A 22,237-nucleotide genomic window follows, 5' to 3' on the forward strand; every position below is an offset into this window, starting at 1 on the left:
GAGCATGCTGAGCAGGAATATGTACGAAAAGGCTGTGCCAGACTGTTGTCTTAGCCTTTGCAATAGCTGCAGCAAGTGTCTGTCCCCTGGGTACCCGGCTGCAGGCTTCAGCCCATTTCTCAGCCATACCCACCAAAAGGGACAACCCGCAGACGGGCAGAAGTCCCTCTGCCAGTGGTGGTGCCAGCCAGGCTGCAGGTTCCTCCTCATTGCCTCCCCGTGCCCGAGATGCTGCCCCGTAGCATCCTCTGGCAAAGCTACATGGGCAAGCGCTGCGGCTTGTCCAGCCAAAAATGAGCCAGGAGACTTAAACACCAGAAAAGCTAAAATCAGGATGGTGTGACGGGCCAGGAAGGACTTCCCTGGGGAGCTCAGCAAACTGGCCCTTTGGGGTGTCACTGTCCCCAGGAAAGCATGCACAGTTATTTGTCCTTCAGCTCTGAACCGCTGCTCCCCACGCGTTAATGCGGCCCCATTTCTCGGCAGATTCCTTTGCTCGCTGGGCAGGATCACACCTTATCTGTGGGATACCGGTCTTGGCGTCATCACCCTCGCAGCAGGACAGAATAAAATCTAATCAATACCACAGGGCAATCTGAGCTATGGTTTTATTTCTGTTACCAGGTGCTTCAGGCAGCCACAGCAGTCTCATTTTGCCAAGCACAGATTTAATTTGTTCAGCATATTGTAGATGTTGGACATTTAAACTACATCGCTATCAGCCATCTTCTACAGCTGATGCGCTGCATATAAAGCTCGGGTTTATCATTTTCTGCTCATGAGTGAAGCCACCTTAGGACAAGATGGGCAATTTATGTTCCATAGAGAGAAAGCTGTCCATTGATTTTGTCATTCGGCGAGGTATAGAGTATCAATAACTCTTACAGCCAAATGGGAACATCCATGGAAATAGAGGAATGTGCCACAAGCCGTTCATTTAGCGAGTATCCTCACCCTCTGCAGAAGGTCCCCGATGAACAGGAGGGCTGTGTTAATCCATGTGGTCTAGCACCCACTGTGCTCCTCAGGGGAAAATAGCACCTCTGGGTTGAAAAGATTTAATAAATAGTGCCAAAGTTGTACAAGACACCTCTAAACTGAATTACTTCTCTTCAGTTCCCAAGTTGTGCTGTGCTGTTTGGCAGCTGGCAACTGTTTGTTTCAATTAAAAGTGTTGAATTGAAGATGATTTTAGGACCACTTTCCTCTTCTGTGGTGCAAATAACACTCAGAAGAATTTCAAATCAACACCTAATTTTCTTCCCAGGGATATGCTGCTCACGTTCCGTCCTTCACTTGCGGCTCGGGCTAAACAGATAAGTTGATTAGAAATCTGGTGGCAATCTCGTCCGGAGGTTTTCCTGCATTAGCACAACGCCGCGGCACCCGCAGTACTGGCTTGGAAGGAGGGGATCTGCTTCCTTGCTTCACATTTTGGCACGGGGAATTTTTGTAAAGTCTCAGCCAAATATTGTGATTAAGTTTTCAGCACGGTCAAGACTTTGACCAATCTGCCTTTGTGCTACCCTGTTAGACAGATCTCTTTTGCTTTTTTTTTTCCATTTATGAGCTTATTTGCTTATTTTTGTACCTAAATTATTAAAGACGGTATTTGACAGTTCTGGACAGCGCAGATGGGAGGAACTAACTCACGCTCCCTCTGCTGGCAATGCCTCCCAGCAAATGTGTAGGTCCTACTTTATAAACACACAGGAACTCTATTCACAGTGAGAAGCCAAGGACAACTGCAGGAAAGCCAAACCCACGTCCCCTCGGAGCCCCAGCACCCACCCAGGTCTCCAGCACTGCAGCTTTGGGCACTACCCCTACACCGGAGCAGGACAGGAGGCACTAAGAGAATAACTGCACCCGGTTTGTACCGTCAGCAATAACAGCAGCTGCTCCAAGAAACCGCCGGCAGCAGAGACGGGCGAGAACCGGAGCTGCTCCACCACCACCATGGCAGCAGCAAGTCTGTCCAACCACGCACATGAAGTCTCGGTCCTGCAACCGCTTCAGCAATGTATCTTGGCACATGCAAGAAGTCTCAGAAGCCGGGCACATGAAGGTCTGTAGGATGCTGCGCAGCTCTCGGGGCTTCCAGGGAAGCTCTTTCAAGTTCAAACAGATTTTAACCAGAGGTCAGAGAGCATGAACTTCTAGCTCTCCTTCCAGACACCTGCTAAGAGCATAGACTTGCTTGTATGTCATAGAATAAAATAAAGCAAGCAATATGTAAAGAACAAAGCCTTTCCCCAGGTTTTATCATGCAATTTTATTTCAGTTTGGAAAACATGTTGAAGAAATGCATTATGGCATAGTACCCTGGCAGAAGACAGCAAGTCGTCTCCTTTTTTTTCCCAATAAAGTGTCCCTGACACAACTGGGCAGATTTTTTCCTATCCACATATGTCCACGTGGATCAAACCCTGTCAGGTTACACCTCTCCACCCAGATTTCTAAATCAGGAGCTGTAAATACAAAACTCCCTTTATAAGCCTTTCTATCAAAGCCTCTATAGAACTCCCTGAGCGAGGTTCAAGACTGCAGTTTCAGTTATGTACATAGACGCTCGCAAATACGACACTGCTTTCTAAGCTGCAAGAACAGATAAGCAGAAATGGGAAAAAAGAATCCAAGAGAAAGCAAGGTAGTATAAATCATCTATGCAGGTCCATAATGTCCATCCTACTTAGCAACCAGGACAAAATACATCCCCAACCTTGTAAATTCTTATGTGTGTGCTCAACCCCAAGCACATTCAGTCCCACTGACTCCTGCAAAAGGACTCGTATGCTCCAAGTTTAGCACGTGCACAAGTAGTTTCAAGATCAGAACATGAAAAAAGCCCTATTTAGCTTCTCTTCTAAGGGGAAAAAAAAATTCTTCAGACCCCACTCGTCCAAATGAGGGCCGTGCTTGGCTACAGCTGCTCTGAATCGGCTCTGATTCAATCTCCCAGATTGCTCCTTGCGTTTCAGCTGCGGCAATGCCTTTTTAAAGCAAGCTCCTGAAAAAAAAGCCCCCCCCCTTCGCAGGAGGTGCTGGCTGGGAGAGATGCTTGCACAGGATGGGCCCTAAATGAGTGTGCTACGAGGTAAAGTAAATGCTTGTTGATGCTGGAAGCGCTGGCATTGTTCTGAGGTCTGCGCAGGAAGAGCGAGAGGAGGAATGCTCTCCTATTGCAGGAAGCTGTTCCAGCCTCTTATCAGACATAAAGCTTCTGATTTCTTGCGGGGGAAGTACCAAATGTTTTTGAGGGGAAGAAAAAAGGGAAAAAAAAAAAAAATCACATGCTTAGCTATAAAGGAAGCTGCCTAATGACATGAATGAAACTGAAGTCGTGCTATGTGGAAGCAAGCTTGCTGTGCCGCCCAGCTCAGGCGGCTACGAGCAAGGGCACGTTCCCATAGTGTCACCCTGCAGAGACCTGGAGAGGTGCAAGCCCTCAGGTCCTTCTCTCTGCCAAAAAGGTGCCTGCTGCAAATTCAATCTTTCTTGTCTCCACAAAGCAAATTACTACTAATCATGTTTGAATGCTGTGTCTGTGTCACCCTCCCCAGCTGTCAAGGAATATTTTGGGCTTTCCCTCCAGTGGAGATGCTGCTCTGTCGGGGGGCTGTTTTGCGATGTCCTTTCACGCAGCGCACCGCACCGATCTGGTCTTTTAGTTAATTTGTAAAACTGATTCCTTGGCAGGAATGCAAGTTCTCTGTAGAGATGTTCCAAGTTTTATTAGCAATGAGCAAATTACTGGTGTCCTTGGGAAAGGTAAGGAAGTCAGAGTCTCTGTTAATTGCCTTTATTTTTTTCTCGAGGGTATCTCCCGAAGGACAACGCTATGCCACATAGAATGGCTCTCTGGTTACATAAGTACCTGTATATATAATGGCTGTTGTGGCTTATTGCCTAGATCTCTGTGCAAACCTCAGTTTTAAGTATGTTCACTATTTTATCAGACTTCGTGCTTTATTTGAGCCACGTGCTCTTTGTTTCCAGCCTGGTTTCTCCCGGTAGGTTATTAGGGGATTATGGTTTCCATCTCTTATAGTTAAAAAGCAGAAAACACTTTGAAACAGGTTGAAAAACAACAGCATCTAGAGCATTGCCTTTCTTCTCCTTTAATAGGCTACTCTGTCAGCCCTGTGCTTGTTAAATGAGAGAAAAATCTGTGGGCATGCAGTGAAGGTCGATCTTGTGGTTTTTGAAAACATTTAATTAGTACAGTTAAGTACTGAGGTCTGCTCGGGAGTGAGCTTCTGCATTAACCATCAGCATCTTTCGATTCGGAGAAGCAAACCTGCAAGAGGGGACTGCAGGTTAAGTCTCCATGTCCAAAACTTCAGTGGTGGTCAAGCTTAGGATGAAAACTGTTGCAGCTGCCCTGTCCTGTTCCTAGCTCCAAAACCCTGCGTGGGGTTTGGAAAACAAGCTCAGATCTCTGCACATCACTAACAGCACAGAGTCCCAGCTGGCCAGCTCCTGGCCTTCTTGTGCAGGGGCTGGGGGGACCCATTGCACCTTCAGGGACCCATCAGGGCTGCCAAAAGCCCTGTGCTGTGGCTTGTGCTTCTGCTGAGGTATTTTTGCCAGGTGCTGAGGCTCAGTGCTTAAACAAACCTACTGAAGACGTAGCTTTGCCCAAAGGGGTTTTGGCATTTTGATGATAGTGTGTAAAGTCCCTGTCTTTTCCTTCATGATGCATCTAACTGGAAGAAGGGGGACAGCTGTTCTCAGCTCCTACAGGTGCTTCCCTCCTTGAATAAAACTACAAAAAGTGGCACATATCTGTGCTTTAATCCCTGGGCAGTAGCAGGCATAAATGCTATGATCACAGGCTGACAGTTCCTTTTTAAAAGGCCACAGCATCAGCTGTTTGAAAGGAGAAATCAATTCCAGTCCTTTCAAAGCCAAATTTGGGTTTTATTTCTTCATACTTCTGCAGCATTGTAGACTCTAATTGTAGGCAATGAAAGCAGCCCTAGGAAGAAAGGGCTATGTTGAAATCAAAGCTGGAAAGTGTGCCTCTAAATGGGTGCCAGTTGCCAGCACTGGAGAAGTGCCCCGGGAACAAGGAGCTGGTGCCAAGGGCAGTGCTAGGCGCTGCACAAACCCTCCTGGTGCCAAAAGGACCTTCTTATATGCCCTGTTTGTTTTTTTTTTTTTTAAAGTGAATGCTTCACCTCCTACACGCAGGTACTTGCGTGAGCATGCAAGTCTAGCGGGCTCTTACTGGGGCTCCTGTGTGTGAGAGATGGGAGATGCTGAGAGCTGATGAGAGCAGATATAATGGAGCAAGTCCAGGGAAAGAAACCCAGTAATCAATGCTGGGTTTCCCTTTAAAATTTTCTACCTCCCTTTCTTTTCGATGCTGGTACTCTGGCAAGGTTTGGCTCCATTACTTTAGAGCTGTCAGAACAACAAAAGACTTTGAGTCATTTTCTATATCTGACCTTGAATTACTGGAGAAGCAATAAACATTCTTAAGAGGAATGATAACATGGAGCGAAGCTGTAATTTTTGTAATATAACTTGTTGCTTGAGTGTCAAATAAGCCCTGCTGAAAACACACGAATGAGGAACTTCAGGATCGGACCCCACTGCAGGATGAAAATAAGCACAAAAGCATGTTGCCTGGGACTTCCACAGAAGAACAGCCAGATGATGCTCTGAGGCCATTTGGCACTGATAAGCATTGTTTCATTGAGTGCAATTACATATTTTTGTTTAGAAAAAGATTCTCCTTCAAAAGCAGCTACCAAGTCTATGCTGATTCAGCTTTCATTAAAGGCCTCTTACTGCAGACACAGTGAAGTGTTGACTCCTGTACTTATTTTCTATTGCTGCCTTATCTTTGGCATCTCATCTGCAACTTCTGCTGGTTTGTTGGGGTTTTTTTTCCACTGGTTTCATTTGAGTGCAGTAAAAGTGGATGCTGCTTGGGCTTCAGTTCTTCTAATGATTTTTGATCTGCTTGGGTGCAGGCTAGGAAAATCTAGCCTCGATTATAAAACTGCAAGCTAAGTAGGCTAACAAAACAGCAACAGCAAGAAACTGGATCAGCTCTGCTCAGTGAAGTTTTCCTGCTCAAACGGGGCAGGGGGGAAATGCTTTCTCTCTGCAATCTTTCTTACAAATACGAAACTATCTCAGCTGCAGAGGCTGCTCCCTCCGGCTCTTTGCACACAATGCTCCTTGGGCTTCGCTGCACTCGCCTTTTTGCAGCAGCCTAACAAGCCACAGCATCTGTGGGGGGAAAGTAGCCTGAGTAGCTCCAACCCCGAACTGCTCTTCGGATGCTGCTCTCACCATGCTCATACAAATTCAGGCCCTTACTTGACTATGGGATGCAAATCCAGAGCGATGTTTAGCTGCAGCTTTGCTAGTACCAGCAGACCAAGATGCTTCTTGGAGCTTCCGTAAGATGTTCAGCATCTGTTTGCAACATCTCCAAAGTAAAGGTGACTCAGAAGTGCTTTAGCACCCCAGAGACTTTCATGGTGGGATGAACCCTCTGAAACATCAACTGGGTGTTTGGAATTTCTAGCTTAAAAGGAAGGATAGCTTTAATTTTGGCTTGGAGACAAAAGAAAGTCCTACAAGCAAGAGTCTCAGGCTTCCCCTCTCCAAATTGCTTTTTACTGAGCCAGGATTACTGAGCAGAAGACACTTTTCCATTCACACTTGTCAACATGCAGAATATTTTGGATTTGGAAAACAAAAGGAAAAAAAAACAAAAATTTTTGCACAATGAATAGATATGGAAATGGCACTGAATGGCCTTCACCACTCTGCCACCACAGGCATGGTATCTAACGTGGCATAGCTCCAGGGTCCTAGATCTGCTTTCCTGCTAACATTGCTCTAGCTGATAATGCCAATCTCTTAAACTATTCCCAGACCAGCCCTAAGGAAGGAAGCTAAGTAACTCTACAGGTAATGAAACTTTTTTTTTTTAAATTATAGCTCTGGCCATGTCTAAAATTAAAAGAACAGTCCTGCAATTTATCCGGCCACCGACTCAACACAACGATGCTGCTGGTGGCCACGCTGCCAAACTCGTACAACGCCCTGATCGTCCCCCAGAACGAGAGTGACGGCAGCAAGGGACACCCGGTGCTCTGGTTTCTGACTCAGAATTACCCGTGCCACCCGCGGCCGGGGGGACGCTGGGACCTGCCCAGCCTGAGCGGGACCTGCCCAGCCAGCGCTGCCCGCGGGCGCTTCAGCTCCCCGTGAGCCGGGATGCGGAGCTTTGCCTTCGGAGCTGGAGCGGGAGGAGACCTGTGGGCAGGCTGAGCATTAGAAATGCAAGGTCATGGGGTGAAGGCAGGGAACCCCATGGGAAAGGGTTGGGGATCACGACCGTGCCCAATGATCAGGGTAGCAGACGCGGCGGTCCTCCAAATGCATTCACAGAGGAGGGCTGCGTGTTCCCACTCCTGTGCTATCAAAGCTCCCATGCTGTTTTTCTTTTTCCTTCTTTTTCCAATTTAAAAAAGGGGTCGGAGCTTGCTTCAGAGGTGTTGTTTTTAAATCCCTTTCTGAGAGGCTTCTATAGGTGTTGTTATGGATCTTTTCAGCAAGAGAAAATGGTCAAGTGACATCAAATGCATGTATTGTTTGGAGGAAAAAAAAAAGCAACTTTTTAGGCATCTTGTGTATTTGCAACCACAGCACACAGAATTTGCAAATCTGCCATGTGACTTTGAAGGTAATTGTGTTCCATTAATGCCAATACTCTTGGAGGAATGAAGTGTCTCATCTCTCTAAATTACTCCTGTGGTTTTAATTGAGTATCATTTGCCTCACCTTAGCAGCTTATGGATGTGTCATGGGAGGGAATTCACCCCAAAGGAAGCTCCATTTTTTTTGGCGACTAAAGTAACAAATGAGCAACACTTACTGTGGCAGTGAGAAACCTAAACTTTTTTCAGCTGGAAGGAGAAAACAGATCTTTGCTCCTTTTTCTCTGCAACTTATCACTTTTATTGCTATAATTACTTGTATAGTTTGAGCTTTTAAATGCTTGCGTCTTCCTGTCCCTGCTTAGCACCGGGGAGCTGCTGCCCTGACCAGCACGTTGCTGGCTGTCGTGCCATGTCGGGACACCGGGACAGAGCACCCTGCAAACGCACTCTGGTTTTTGCACCCCCAGTGTTGCTGCCCGGGGCGGAGGAGGCGAGCAAATGCCCAGCAGCATGGCGAGCAAATGCCTCAGTGCAACGCAGAGGGAGCGGGCAGCAAACCGCAGCAACCGGAGGGGCTCGACTGGGTGTCTCGGTTCCCACTTGCTCAGCTGTGTAGAGCAGTGATTTGGCTTATGTCAGACATCATTTCTAGCCTAATGCTTTCTACCCCAACTAGTTGGTTTTCTTTTTTCCCCGTGCTGGTTAATTCCTCCACCATTGCATTGCATGAAACTTTTAAACCTCTTTTATAAACGTTTGACCCCTCTTAACCCAAAGCAAGTACAGAGGCACCTCCATCACAAAAGTGGTAGCGCAGAGCAGGCAGCACATGCAACAGGGTGAAACAGTAATTCAACACAGTATCCTTAAAAAAACCCATAGAATTAGAAATAAATCAACAACTCGATCTGAAATTGGCTGTGTTTGCTGCTAGACTAGGCTTTGCTAGACTTGCACCTCACTGACCATGCCACAGCTTTGCTCACCGTGCTCTTGCAAAGCCTGCCCTTGCCAAGCACCTATGTCATGGGAGTGTGTTAATGGCGAGAAGCTGAGGTGGTGCTGACGAGGCAAACTGCAGGTTGCACAACCAACGGGAGCCGCACGCTGCTCACGGGTTAATTTTATACTAGCAAAAACCTGCCACCTACCTAGGATTTTAAAAAAAAAAAAAAAACTACCACCATTTAGGCTTTACATCTGTTCCACTGAGACTCCTAGCTGGAAAAAAAAGAGCATTTTACATAAAATGTAGTATTTTGAATAGGTGCAGGGCCTTTGGTCAAAGTCCGTAGGGTACACGTTCAGCCAACATCACGTGGGACGTGGTTCTCACAATCTCCATATCCCTTTTCAGCTAGAGCACAAAAAATCATATTGGAAACAACAAAGTCGAAGAATTAGGAATGAGATCACTGGACAGCAATATTTAGTTAAATGTAGCTCATTTCAATGTACTATTTATGAATTAGTGCTCTAATGGGAACTGCTCCCCCTTCCCTTTTCTTATTTCAATGGAGAAATTTGCATATTTGCAGGTTGCTTCTCTGATGTGGGCTTCGTCAGTGAATAATTCCCCCATTACAATGAATTTGGAAGACTCTTGAATGTATCTGCTGTCACGAGAGTTCAGATTTATAGCCTCAAACTGTGTTTAGCTTGTAATTAATATGGACTTCCGCATTTTTTTCTCTTCCAGAATAATATCCTATTAGTCATGACAGCCAAATGTGCCACATTTGGGCAATGATTCAACATCTTCTGAGCTACCATCAAGTCCCACTTGTCCGGAGCGGACTCCTCTCTGAAGGTGAGAAACAGACTGCAGGCACCTGCTGTGCTTGGGGAAATCTTATTTTCTATGGATTGCTCCAAGCAACTAAAAATACCATTTTACAACTTAAAAGAGGGAATGAAGGTAGAAATGAGCACGGGGTGAAATGCAGGGGTTTGCACCCGGTGGTGTCTTTCTGACTTGATCTGTATTTTGCTGACCGCAAAGTCTTAAGGAGTCCATCAAGGCTGTCCCTTCAGCCAACGTGGCTGAATACTGCAAGCGCGATGCTGGAGGCATCTGCTGGTTTCTGCTGTGGAAAGGGCCAGAATAAAACCGTTGCTTCCAAACTCCAGGGAGAGTTTTCTCTTCTACAGCCCGTGGTATCCTTGTGCAGAAAGCAGATCACCTCCGCTTCTTCGCATGGCACAGGTAGGGTCCGAGGAGCGGTTCTGCCCTCTTAACTAGGTGAGACTCCTTGCCGGGAATAAGTCTTATCAGAGAATAACCCTCCCGATTACTGTCCCCCGACAAGCAGCATTAAAAAAACTAATCTCTGGCAAATTCTCAGAACAACTTTGGAAATAATTCAAAGTAGGGAGAGGGCTCCAGAGCTCAGCAGCTGGCTGAAGCTCTGTGCAGTATTTTAGAAAGCTGACGAGGAACCTCCTGTGCAACACATGAAAGCTGATCCTGAAATGCAGATTATGCCTCCCTTAATTCATCCTGAAGAACGATACCTCTGGTGCAAACCCCCTTCCCGAGCAAAACCTCAGCCTGAACAGCTGAACTTGGAAAAGTTATCTCTGTAAGGAATTCAAACTTAGACACTCGTATTGCAGAGCGTGAGATGGACGGAAAATGGATTCAAGAACGATGCCGTTCATTGAGATCATGTTTTGTGGGTTGGCTACTTGTATTTTCCCATTTTCCCGGTACTGAGAAGGACGGACAAGGCCGGGGCTGGGGAGCGTGGGGGCTAAGTGGCACCCCAGGAGGGTGGGTGGCAGGGCCACCAGCACAGCCCGTCACCGGCTCCCCGTGGTCAGGCTTTCCCACCCTGAGGCCTTCCAGGACCCCCGGGAAGCGGCTGCTCCCCTGCCCAGCCCCTGCTCCTCCGTGGGTCCCGCAGGGACCCTCCTGCGAGCGGCAGCGTGCCGTGGGTATCGTTTGATTCAATTTTGCATTATCAAAGTTCCTTGGCTCTTTCTATTGGAAACTTTTACAATTCTCTGCTTGGCTGGAAAAGATGACTGCAGCAAACCCAAATTAGGAATAAATTATACAACAACTTTACATTTTTCTTACAAAGGAAAACTGTGTGGCAAGAGCTGTGAAAGCACCTCCTTCCCATGTCCTCCCAGCAAGGCTTATAGTAGAAGGCCACTGACTTCACAGATGTCTTTTTTTTTTTTTTTAAAAAAAAAAAAAACCCAAACAACAACAACAAGAAGCAGCCCCAGTCCCAGTTTGGGAACTGGTCTCCCATGCACGGTCTCTCACCTCCCCACTCCCCAATACGTGCGAGGGCTGCAAAATGCAAGGAGAGGCAGCTGCAGTATCAAATCCAAACATTTAAAAGAAGCTCCAAAAGCTGCATCTGTGCGGCCAGTCGCTGACATATGTGCATCTATTTTCACAATGAATGGCCAGAGCAACTCCTCCTTAAACATCTCAGCCTGGTCTTGCAGGGACTATTGCATTCCCACAGCATTTTTGCAATATTAAATTCTCCACCTCCTCCCACCACCCCCCTTGCAGGACACAAGGCAGAGCCACTCCGGAATAATCCTCAAGTTAAAAAGCAAAGATCAAACCTTCCCCACCGCGCTGGCAAAAAAAAGAAAAAAAAAAAAAAAAAAAAAAATCACTGTTGTCCCCTACCCAAAACCGCCCCTCCCGCTCCATCCCAAGTGCTAAATGCTAAATAAAGCAGCCCTCCTGCATGCTCTTAGCGATCTGGTGTTACAAACCACACTGCTGCCTCTGACCGAAAGTTACCAAATATTAGGGGGGGGGGAGAAATCGGTGGAAAATGATCTCAGTCCTGGCACAAGAACAATACTTTCCCATGGAAACATAGGTATATATTTAATTCCTGGTAACTCCACTCAAGTTTCACCTTTCATCTCCTCCACGGACTTCTTTAAAAGTTTCATTTAATTTTGCACTTGAAATTAGCTGCAATTCGCATGCATTGTGCCCATTTTGCATGCATATATACAGTAGCGAATGCATCTGCTCTTCAACACCCTTTATCTGTCCTGACTGTGCAAAAGGCAAAAAGGGCTCAGTAATCCCCGCAGAAGAATTCAAATAACGTCAATGCACAGCTGAACTGCAAGCCCTGCCTTACAGGAACTGTGTGTGTGAGTGTGTGTGTGTCTGCAAAAAGGCACATACTAAACAGGAAATGCAACTGAGAGCCATTGAAAGCCTCAAACTTCAAAATGCAATTGCATCCCGAAAAATGCATGCATGCACTTCAAAATGCATGCACGACTTTTTGCATATTTGCAACGAACAGAAGTAGGAGCCTTACCTCTCGACTGAGACATTTTCCCCTTTGCTTTGATGGGGGAGGGGAGCACAAAAGACTTTGCCTTGCCTCTCTTCTGGAGCTAGTTTTGCAACAAAGATGCAAACTGCAAGCGCTCAATCTTCATGCAACTGGAGTTTTCCTGACTTGCTGCAGCAGCTCTCCTTGCAGCGGGGGGGGCCGTGCAATTGCACACTTTGCAGGGCAGCTTGCAGAGCGGGGGGTTTCCTCCCCCCCTGCTTGCAATGGTAGGGAAGGCTCTGCTGCACCTACATGATGGGCCAGGGCTGGCAGCTAAAAGCTCCAAACTTGGAGCTGGGGGCGCAGTGCGCAGGCGCGCTGCCGACGGCCGCCGCGCGGCCGCCTGGGGGCTGTAGTCCCGCGCCCGCCGCTTCCTGCAGGGGGCGGCGCGGTGCTGCGCGCCCGCGGAGGCTGCGCGCGGGGGGGGGCGCCCGCGGAGGCTGCGCGCGGGGGGAGAGGCGGGGGGGCGCGCAAATAGCGCGCAAGCAGCCATGAGCGCCGCGGCTGCGGCTTCTCCCGGCGGTGCGCGCCTGCGGTCTCCGGGTGGTGCGCGGAGGCGTGGTGGGGCGGCGGTGGATCCGCACCGCCAGCGCGGCGGCTCGCCTGGGGTTTTTTTCCCTAAAACTGCTGTGGCTGCGAGGGAGCGGGCCCCTGCCTGCGCCCCTGCCTGCATCCCTGCCTGCCGTGCCCCTGCCTGCGCCCCTGCCTGCATCCCTGCCTGCCTGCACCCCTGCCTGCACCCCTGCCTGCACCCCTGCCTGCCTGCCGTGCCCCTGCCTGCGCCCCCGCCTGCCTGCGCCCCCGCCTGCCTGCGCCCCTGCCTGCATCCCTCCCTGCCTGCCTGCGCCCCCGCCTGCGCCCCCGCCTGCCTGCACCCCCGCCTGCCCGTGCCCTGCCAGCGCCCCTGCCTGCATCCCTGCCTGCCGTGCCCCTGCCTGCGCCCCCGCCTGCCTGCACCCCCGCCTGCCCGCGCCCTGCCAGCGCCCCTGCCTGCATCCCTGCCTGCACCCCCGCCTGCCCGCGCCCCTGCCTGCGCCCCTGCCTGCACCCCTGCCTGCCATGCCCCTGCCTGCGCCCTTGCCTGCCTGCACCCCCGCCTGCCGCGCCCCCGCCTGCGCCCCTGCCTGCGCCCGTGCCTGCTGTGCCTCTGCCTGCGCCCCTGCCTGCGCCCCTGCCTGCCTGCGCCCCTGCCTTCCTGCACCCCTGCTTGCCGTGCCCCTGCCTGCACCCCTGTCTGCCTGCACCCCCCCTGCCTGCACCCCTGCCTGCATCCCTGCCTGCCTGCGGCCCTCCCTGCACCCCTGCCTGCATCCCTGCCTGTCCACACCCCTGCCTGCACCCCTGCCTGTGCCCCTGCCTGCATCCCTGCCTGCCCGTGCCCCTGCCTGCCCACTGTGCAGCTAGTGGGTGCTGCCGGCGCGGTGCAGGAGGCAGATACGGTGGCTGCTGGGTGTCCTCCTGTGACCGGGTGCGGGGGGAAGGGGCTCCCTGCCCAACGCGGATGCTTCCCCGGCAGGATCCCGAAGCCCCCTGGGGACCAGGGAAAGGCCCCGGCTCTCGGGCTGCGGCTGGAGGTGGACGTGGCGGGCTGGCCGTGTCCGGGCAAGGCAGGAGCGTGGAAGCGTTGCCCACGGGGGTCTTCGTGCAGTCAGCCCCATCGCCCCCTCCACGCGCTCGGGCCCGGCGGGTGCTGCCGACCCGCGGGTGCACGCAGGGCCTCCACCACCGGTCACCCCGCACCGGGCGTGGGGAAGCCCATGGTTGGGTCCTGGGGCACCACAGTGAAAACGAGAGAGATCGGGGTGGAAAAATACAGCGGAAAGAGGAAAAAAAGACGCGCGCTGTTTTGTCTCCGTTGGCTTTAGATTTTGAGGATCTGTTGGAGAGGAACCTCTTGCTTTTGTGCTCGTACGATGCCGGGGGCGTGATGCATTCTGCGTCGCAGGGTGGTAGCCTGGCTTCACCATGCTCTTAGCCACCTTACGTAACATTAATAATTTCTTAATCTTTTTTTTCTTTTCCCCTCGCAGGCAGAGCAGATGAAGCGAGTTTATCCCAAGTCTGAAATGGGAGGTTCCGAGGGGGTCAGCTCAGCCCCTGCGGGTTCCCGGAGGTTTCCCATGTGAAGAGCTGGAGGGACACGATGCGGTGACGTCTCCCTGAGATGGGGATGCTGTCCGGACCAGAAACGCAGCTGAACGCTGGGGTGGGGTAGATGGGTACCCCCTTCTGTATGTAGGAACCCCACTTCGGGAAAAATCCCTAAGGAAAAGAAAAGATAGGCCTTCCTAAAGCAGCGCTTTACATTCAATATATGTTTCATTATAACAACACTGGAAGAATAACAAAAAAATAACTAAGCGCTGAGAAACGTGCACTTTAAAAACGTTTACAGCTAAGTTAGCGCCAAGGATGTTTGTTTAGACCCCAGCGAAATATTGATGCCGAAGGTATAAAATCCAGTGTAAATGTTGCACGGAGAGCGCGCCCGGGATTATAAGCAGCGCTGCCACTTCTAGTGTCCTTTTTCCTTGGGCTGGAAAATGTGTTTTGTAGCTGATTCTTACGCCGCGCCCTCGCGCCGCTCCGTTTCCCGGCTGAGCTCGCACTAGGCTGGCGTTGCTCCGGGTTTTGCCATTTTTAGCTGCAAGGGCCAAAGCCTGGAGGAGGCTGTAACCCTCAATTAGGGGTCTGTTTGTGTAACTTTCTAATGTTCAGAGTGATTATTCGGGGTGAGGGAAATACGCTGCTGTACGTGGTCCTTCCTGCCAAACTTGCAGCCAGAGCAGATCCTTATAGCCAAGCAATAAATTCCCCAAAATGAAAGGTTTACGATGGAAATGCTGACAAACCCTTAACTAACACATGACAAATGGCAGCGTTACAATTCAGTAGCTATAAGCTAAATGAGCAGCGACGCAGGCAGCCTTCGAGGATTGCCGTAGTGAGCCGGCCTTGTCTCGATGAAGATGTGCAGCGAGGCAATGGCTTTTAATTTGCTTTTAATCTTTCTAATGAACATTTGTTGGTCTAACTTGCATGCAAAATGGGGGATGCTCCTTTGGTTTTTCATGAAGTTTTTGGATGACCGTTGGAAGAACATCCATCGGGCGAGAACAAGAGCTCAGTTGTTTTAAGGCATTTTTTCCTATAGAGGACGGAGTCCTTGTTCTCCGCAATTTCCCGGAGCGCTGAGCGTGTCCCTTGCTGGCTTCCAGGTTCCATCGGGTGCTCCGGGATGTCCCCATCACACGCACGAGCTGGGACAGCACAACAAAAACTGTGTCGCGCTGCTGGCACCCAGCAAAACAGCACAATGTAAATTTTAATGGTTTTTTTGATGCTTTCCCTATTCCCCCTCCCCAAAGGCGTGCAGGGATCTGGGATCCCGCTGCAGCGCTGCCTTCCTCAGAATTAGGGCACCCCTGTGCAGCGCCCTGCCAGTGCCGAGGGAAATTTTCTCCTGCCTTTAATGAGTTTAGGCTGAGCCTGGGACCTGCAAAGGCTTGTCCGTCTGTCATGTGCTGCAGAGCGGTTGGTGTGCGGAGGGTTGGAGGGTGTGTGAAGTTCAGCTGGCGGGCGAATCTGGGCAGGCTGCGGCGGGACCAGGCGGTGCGGCCGGGGAGGTGGGGGCTGCCCCGGGGGGGTGCGAGGGCTGCAGCCGTTCCCGGCTGCGCCTGCGGGATGCCCGGGCCCGGAGCCGAGCGGGGCTGTCGGTGGGTGACCCGGTGTAAGTACGAGTGGGCTTCCACGGACAGTGCATCACGGTGCCTCGAGCTCGTTACCATCAGCTCTGAGCCCAGTGGTACCAAAAGACTTCGTTATCTTTATCGTTCACGATTGCTCCAGCACAGTGCCCAGCCTTTAAGCTTCGCTTTTAGTTTCCCCTTGACAGATCTTTTTATTTTTAAAGTCTAAATTCTGCAGACAACGTGACCGGATCTCCTTTGCCCTGGGAAGGATTCACCCTCCTCCTGTCCAGTAACAGGCTCAAGTCCCCGTCCCTGCTGTTGGAACCGTCTCCTCCTGCGGTCAGCAGCGCTTCCAACCTGCAGAAAAGGCCATTTGTCTTCTGAGGACTTGTTAAGTAATTTTTTAAACATGGTTTGAGTTGCTGGTTTTGTTTACGGTAAAACACATTGATTTGCCGTGCAGCAATAAGTTCATGAGAGCAGATGCTGAAGCAGAACAGAAAAATCTCTTCTTCAATGGTTACGTACCTAAAGGCTGCGGGGCGATGCACGGGAACCAGTGTCTGAGCCCAATGCGTATAAGTAAATTCTCTAGGAACGTTACTTTAATCATCTTGTGTCAATAAGTAGTGCCACGCCGTGCGCATCCCAGTGCAATGACTTTTTAGGAAATAAATTATCGAGCAATGAGTGGCCGTGAAATAGAGCGGTCCTGCAAAGCGCCTGGGGGGAGAGCAGCTCGGAGGGAAGGGGGTGACTGCTGGGGGAATCCGTGGGGCTGAACGAGGAGATCCGATTTCTACGTCTGGGTCTGGCCATAACTTTTTCTCTAGTACTTACTGCCTGTATATAGTCGTTTGAATTTTATACATGTTATGGTTTGTTTATTCCTCCTTCCAGCTTGTTCCTTCATTGCTAAGAAACGAATTTGCTGCAGAGAAATTGGACAAACATGCTGTGGTTTCAGGGCACTACTGAAAAATCTCCTCTCCGCGTTTGTAAACAGGAGATTTGCGCCGAAATATGTATTTGTTTTAGACATGACTTCGTTCCCAGCGTTCGCTTTGATCGGGGCGCTTGGAAGGCGAGCCGTGTCATGCGGCGGGTTTGTCCAGTAAAAATACAATTAGAGGCTTCGGTTTCAGTGTTTGCGCGTACGATCGCTTGTGGATAATCTAGAGGCCAAAAATTAATCCCAGCGCTCTGTCCACAAACAACGGCGAGCTGGAGGGGTCAAAGTCGTCCTGCTTCACTCTTGCATGAGCATTGTCAGGGTTTCTTTATATATTTCAATTTCTTACATCTCAGTGAGGAGGGATATGTTTTCCCCTGCTTCCTATCCCTTCACTAAGAATTGTTTAGAAAATTCAGGTGCTGGTTTATAACAGTTGTGTGGTTTATAACAGTTATAAGCATAGATGGTGTGAAACAGAAGCAAAACTGGTGTCCAAAACACCCCTGGTACCTCCGCGGACATCCTTGAGCACTACGACCAGGTTTGTGAGCTCCAAATCCCGGTTTTCCCAGCGTGTCACGCAGTGTGAAGGTGCCGTAGCTATTGCTCTGAAGCTGTTGTGTATTTTGGATGACAACCCTGTGCAGGGACGGACAGAAGTCACGGTGCCTGGGAAGTGGGATCTTCCAAAAACAATACGCTTCGCAAATGAAATCGAGCGGAGCAGAGGAGCTTGGTCAGCCAACTTCCCTGGAGCAGGAGGTGGGACGGGCTCCAGCAGGACCTCTGCAGAAGGACCCAGTGGCTATTTCGGTTTCCTTTGGTCCCGGTTCGCGTTTTTGTTGGATTATGCTGCTTCCAGCCATCGCCTCCCTTCATGGGAATGGGAGCTGTGGAGAAGGAAGGATATTGCGGGGCAAGCGTAGCGAGGGTTCGGCTTGGTCTGTCCTGTGAGAGAGTGTAACGATGGCTTTTAGAGAAAGCAAGATGATATTTTCAAGTGTGATCCTGTCCCTCGGACAGCATCCCGTGAAATTTCCCATCATTTTTTAGCTGAGGTCGTGGTCAGCTCCCATGGAGAAGCAGAGGTGATTGCGTGTGGACAGGCGAATGCCGGCCGTTTCCCTGATGCTCCCGGGGTGCAGTGGTCTCGCCCTACCAAGCTGAAAATGAGAACGAGTAGGAATAAGCACCCTAAGGGCTCTGCCTGCCGCGGGGCAGGCAGACGAGGCAGGGCTCTTTGCTACAGAAGATGAAGGAACTGTAGGAAGTTCTCCAAGACGAGAGGGACCAGCTGGAAAAAGGGATGCCCCCGAGGGGATGTCTGGGGAAGGAGCTTGAAGAAAAGCCAAAGCAAACAGTGGGTGCAGATGCTGAGGAGGAGAACACGGCTTGACGAGAGAGGAGGTGAGAAACAATGAGTCCTGAGCACGAGCCGCTTATGGGAGCAGAGACCATCTGCTCTTCACCGGCCTGAATGGTGCCGAGCGATACCCTGCATTCCTTTGTTCCCCGGTTTGAAGGGAATGGCAGGCTGCGAGCGTTTAAAGCCAAACGCAGTCCCTGCGAGTTCAGCCACAGCTTATCTTTTGTCTAAATTTCCTCCGTCTCCTTCTCCTCAAGCGTTTTCTTTTGCAGCCGTTAGTTCGTAGCACATTTTTCCACCTCAGATCTTGAGTAGATGGATGCAAAGCCCAGGAGGATGTTGCAGTTGGCAGAAATTAAACAAACTGTGCTGCCCTGGTGCACACAGGGTGGGATAGTTGGCAAAGTGGCTTTAGCCAGCGAGCTGGGGAAGTCAGAGAGGATAGAATGACCCAAGAAGTACATGCAGCTCATAAAAGTGGCAGAGGCCAATAAACAAAACCTTCTTACAACTTAGTAATCTGAGTAATAATATGGTCTTAGAGCCGTAAACCCGGCTAGATCATAATAATGGCTTGAGCACGCTCTTCCAGGAGGGGCGAGGGCGATGCTAGGGTCTGTTAACCTGAGGAGGGACAGAGATGGAGGTGGAGAGCCATGACATGCAAAAGCCAGATAGGATTTTTTAATTTTTTTAAAAAATATGAGGCTAATGCAGAGGTGAACTAAAGCAGCCCCATATCTCTGGAAATCGTTTACTTAGGGGCTGGGGGAAAAGGTGTTTTTATATGGCGTATCTTGTATTGCATGTCCCTCCTTCTGAGACTTGCAGTCATGCTCTTGGTGATGTTTTTGTCTCTTGTGAAAAAGCCTGAAGTTTTACCGGATACATTTTATGTGGTCACCTTTTTGCTGTGTTGCTGTACGGAGATGTCCATGCTCGAGACATGCCCTGCATGCAGAAAGCCCCATCAGAGGTCCCATCCCTCTGTCACACGTCAGGGTTGGCGTGGCAGAAGCAGAGCTAAGCGTTGTGGCTGCTTTTTCTTGGCTGCTGGTGTGGGTTTTCATGCTACAAACATTGCTTGCTTTTTTACTGTTTGGATGTCCTCCTATCTGTGCTCCCTGCATATATATATGTATATAATAGGTTCTCTCTTTGCTTTGGTGAAGTAATGGACCAAAATGCATCCTTCAGGCATGTTGTGAGCACTTAGTTCAGTCTTCAGTCCCAGACCTTTTGTGCTTTGCTGGATTTGCAGTGCTGGGTCCTTTTCCCCCGTCTTACATCCCCAGCCTGACGCCGTGCCGCGGGCTCCGTGCTCGCAGCCCTGCGACTGCTCAGCTCTGCCGGGGCGAGTTGGGCGGTTAAATATCTTTTGGGGTCATATCCACCACCTTTAGTCTCCATGGCGGTAAGATTTGCAGGTTGCTGGCCCGGCACCGTTTCAACGCTCAGTGGCTTCATCCCAACGACAGGAGCAATAAAGCAAATTCAGACTCTTCTAAATTCTGCCCAGCCGCCAATATCCAAGCCCTCAAGTAAGGCTGCGTGAAAGCACCGCACCGAGAGCGTTTTAAATGACTCCTTCAAGGTTCCCCTAAAATCAGGGCGCCCTTAAGCTGCATTAACTAAACGCCAGCCGGGGCTAGCTTCTGCTGGGGGAGTGATCCTCCCTCCTTCCCAGGCGGGCAGGGGTTGGGGCAGGACCAGGAGCCGGAGCCACCAGCTCCGCGGCACCGCCGGGTGACAGCGGCGGGGTGGCTGTTGTGGGTGTAGGTGTAGGCACAGCCTTTGGCCCGGCGGGTGGCAGTCACCCTGCGAGTCACCTGCCCCGCGTCCCTCGCTCCCTGGCTTACGTAGGGTTGGTTTGGGTTTTTTTTCCCTCGTGGCACTGCTCTGTACTTTGGACTTTGTTTCTCGCTGGTTTACCCTGACTCCTCCTTTCCGCCGATTTTTTTTTTTTTTTTTTTTTTTTGCAGCAAAACGAGTTGCAGGCTCATTCAACAACGCAATTAAGGGTTCAACCGTAAACGGCTCGTTGCTCTGGATTCCCCTCGGATGCAGACCCGCGTCTGCAGAGGCTCCTGCGCAGGGGCTTTCTGCGGGAGCGCGGCTGCAGCGGGGTCTGAGGGCTTCCCGCAGGCAGGCTCCTCGCTGCCAGACTGGAGCTGCCCGCAAGCTCTCTGGGGTAGGGATGGTCTTTATCGCTCAGTGTGTACAACCACCACCACGTGAGTGTTTTTGTCGAGGTGGTTTATTAAACCTTTATTATATTTATGTAGCTCCCAGGGTAATATGATCTGGAGTTAATTACTGGAGCCGGTTTTCTTCGTGAATACATCTGAAGAGTGTGTCAAAAGCCTGCGGTAGTCTTTTGCGCTCCTGTTTAACGTGATACAAATTTGTATGGCTCAGGGTAAACATCGGCATCGGGGGGGCTTGGGCAGCGCTGAAGGGGAGCCCTGTGTTGCTTTGGGGGGGCTTCGCCTCTGCACGGCGGCTCTGTCAGCAAAAGCCCTGCCTCGGATGTGGGCACCTGATGATTTGTTGGGTATGGATGCAATCCTAGACGGTGTCCCAGCCAGCCTGGGATATGGTAGCAGACCACCTGGAAACTCCCGGTATGGAGGGGGCAAGGCAAGGAGAAGCCCAAATATTCAGGGCTAGAAGCTGACACCTTACCGGCAGCCAGGGAGAGGAAGGAGGAGGAGGAATCCACTGCAAAAATGTTCTCGAACACGGTTGCATGAGGTTGAGCAGCTCCAAAAGTGAGATTCTGAGAAAAGCAGTGCTAAATAAGGACAGGTAGCAGCCTCTGTCTGAAGGGATATTTTTATTGGGCCGGCAGCAGGAAGCATAATTTTCTTTAAATGACATGTATATCTAGAGTATGCTGTAATACAAAGTTAGCCAGTGCGGCACTTTTTTAAAACGGGAAATTATATTTCATAATCTGTACGGCAAAATTCACTGGGAACACAGCTGGTGGTGGGCAAGTGTTTGACAGCCGCTGGCTCGGGGGATGCTGCCACGCCTGAGGCAGCGCTGGTGAAAAATACCTGTTTTCTGCCACGGCCCCATCAGCGACGGGGCACATTTACCCCCTCCGGACTGTGCTGGTTTAAAATAGGCATTTTGGTTCTTTTTTCCTACGAACATGAGGTATCATTCATGGTCAGAATGAATATAGGTTTGTACTGATGTGGCTGTAATTACAGTATTCTATATGCATTGTGTACAATGTATATATTATCCTTGTACCTCTGGCACTGCTGTTGGTAAGTGTCTCTTGATGCTTCAGTTAGAAAACTTGTTTTTTTCGGAGGTTTCTGACTTCCCATAAAAGTCTATTCTGGGCTGAATCTCTCTGTGCCAACTCTTAGGCCAAGATTGAAATTTCTTTTATGAAATTTTATTCTGAGCCAGTTCGAATGTTGTTATAGAAAGCGGATAAGGGCACAGAGTAAAATCGGTGTCTTGCACGCCGTGAGCAAATCTGACTTCTGAAGAACTTGCATTCTGCATAACCGTTTATAGAGGTGCAAAATGCTGCCGTTCTCACCAGCGGTTTTAACCCCTTTTCTTTCTACACAGGTATAAATGGCTGTTGGTGTTGGGCTGTGCTTGATAATCATGCCCTGCTTTTGCATATCAGGGAAGTTTTTGGTGGCAAAGAGCTCGTGGCCCTGGCAGTGGCGGAGCACCCTTCGCTGGGTGCAGCTGCAGACTTTGAGCAGTTAATGCTGAAGGAAGTTGGGTTTTGCACAGTTTATTTTAGTCTCCTTCTGCTCACAGAAAGAGACAGGCCTCCAAATTAGGTGCTCTGAATTACTGTCGAAGGGCTTCCCTGGCAGAGAGTCTGGGCTCGAGTGTTCGATGATGCAAATGCATCATCTAGATACAGGTTTATTGATGCAAACATATCATTTTCAGTAAATGTGGGGTGTATCTCCTCTTTAAAGGCTGTTCTGTCTTCTTATATAAGCCCTTGCCTCTGCTCCGGAGGGTGGAATAATTGCTTACAGACAAAGCTACCTGATTTCTGAGAACGAGTTTAACTGTTGGTGGCAACTCGTCTGATTAATTAAACCTAAAAAATTCTGGACAACCTGTTTTTTTAAAAGCTTTATTTTGTTTTGATCCGGATGAAACCACAGCAGGTGAAGCGAGCTGGGAAGCAGCAGCGGTTGCTGCTT

General features: G+C 50.0%; 1 protein-coding gene across 1 annotated transcript in view; it reads right to left on the reverse strand.

Annotated features, from left to right (window-relative positions):
- MAP2K6 (mitogen-activated protein kinase kinase 6) overlaps positions 1–12,285 on the reverse strand; it is a 43,502-nt gene extending 31,217 nt beyond the window's left edge. The window contains exon 1 of the mRNA XM_075169412.1: positions 12,008–12,285. Within this exon, the coding sequence (XP_075025513.1) occupies positions 12,008–12,023 (16 nt within the window). The 5' untranslated portion in view covers positions 12,024–12,285. The remainder of the gene's footprint in view (positions 1–12,007) is intronic.
- Positions 12,286–22,237: the final 9,952 nt, after the last annotated feature.

The sequence above is a fragment of the Calonectris borealis genome, chromosome 20 (genome assembly GCF_964195595.1).
Source record: "Calonectris borealis chromosome 20, bCalBor7.hap1.2, whole genome shotgun sequence".
Lineage (NCBI taxonomy): Eukaryota > Metazoa > Chordata > Aves > Procellariiformes > Procellariidae > Calonectris > Calonectris borealis.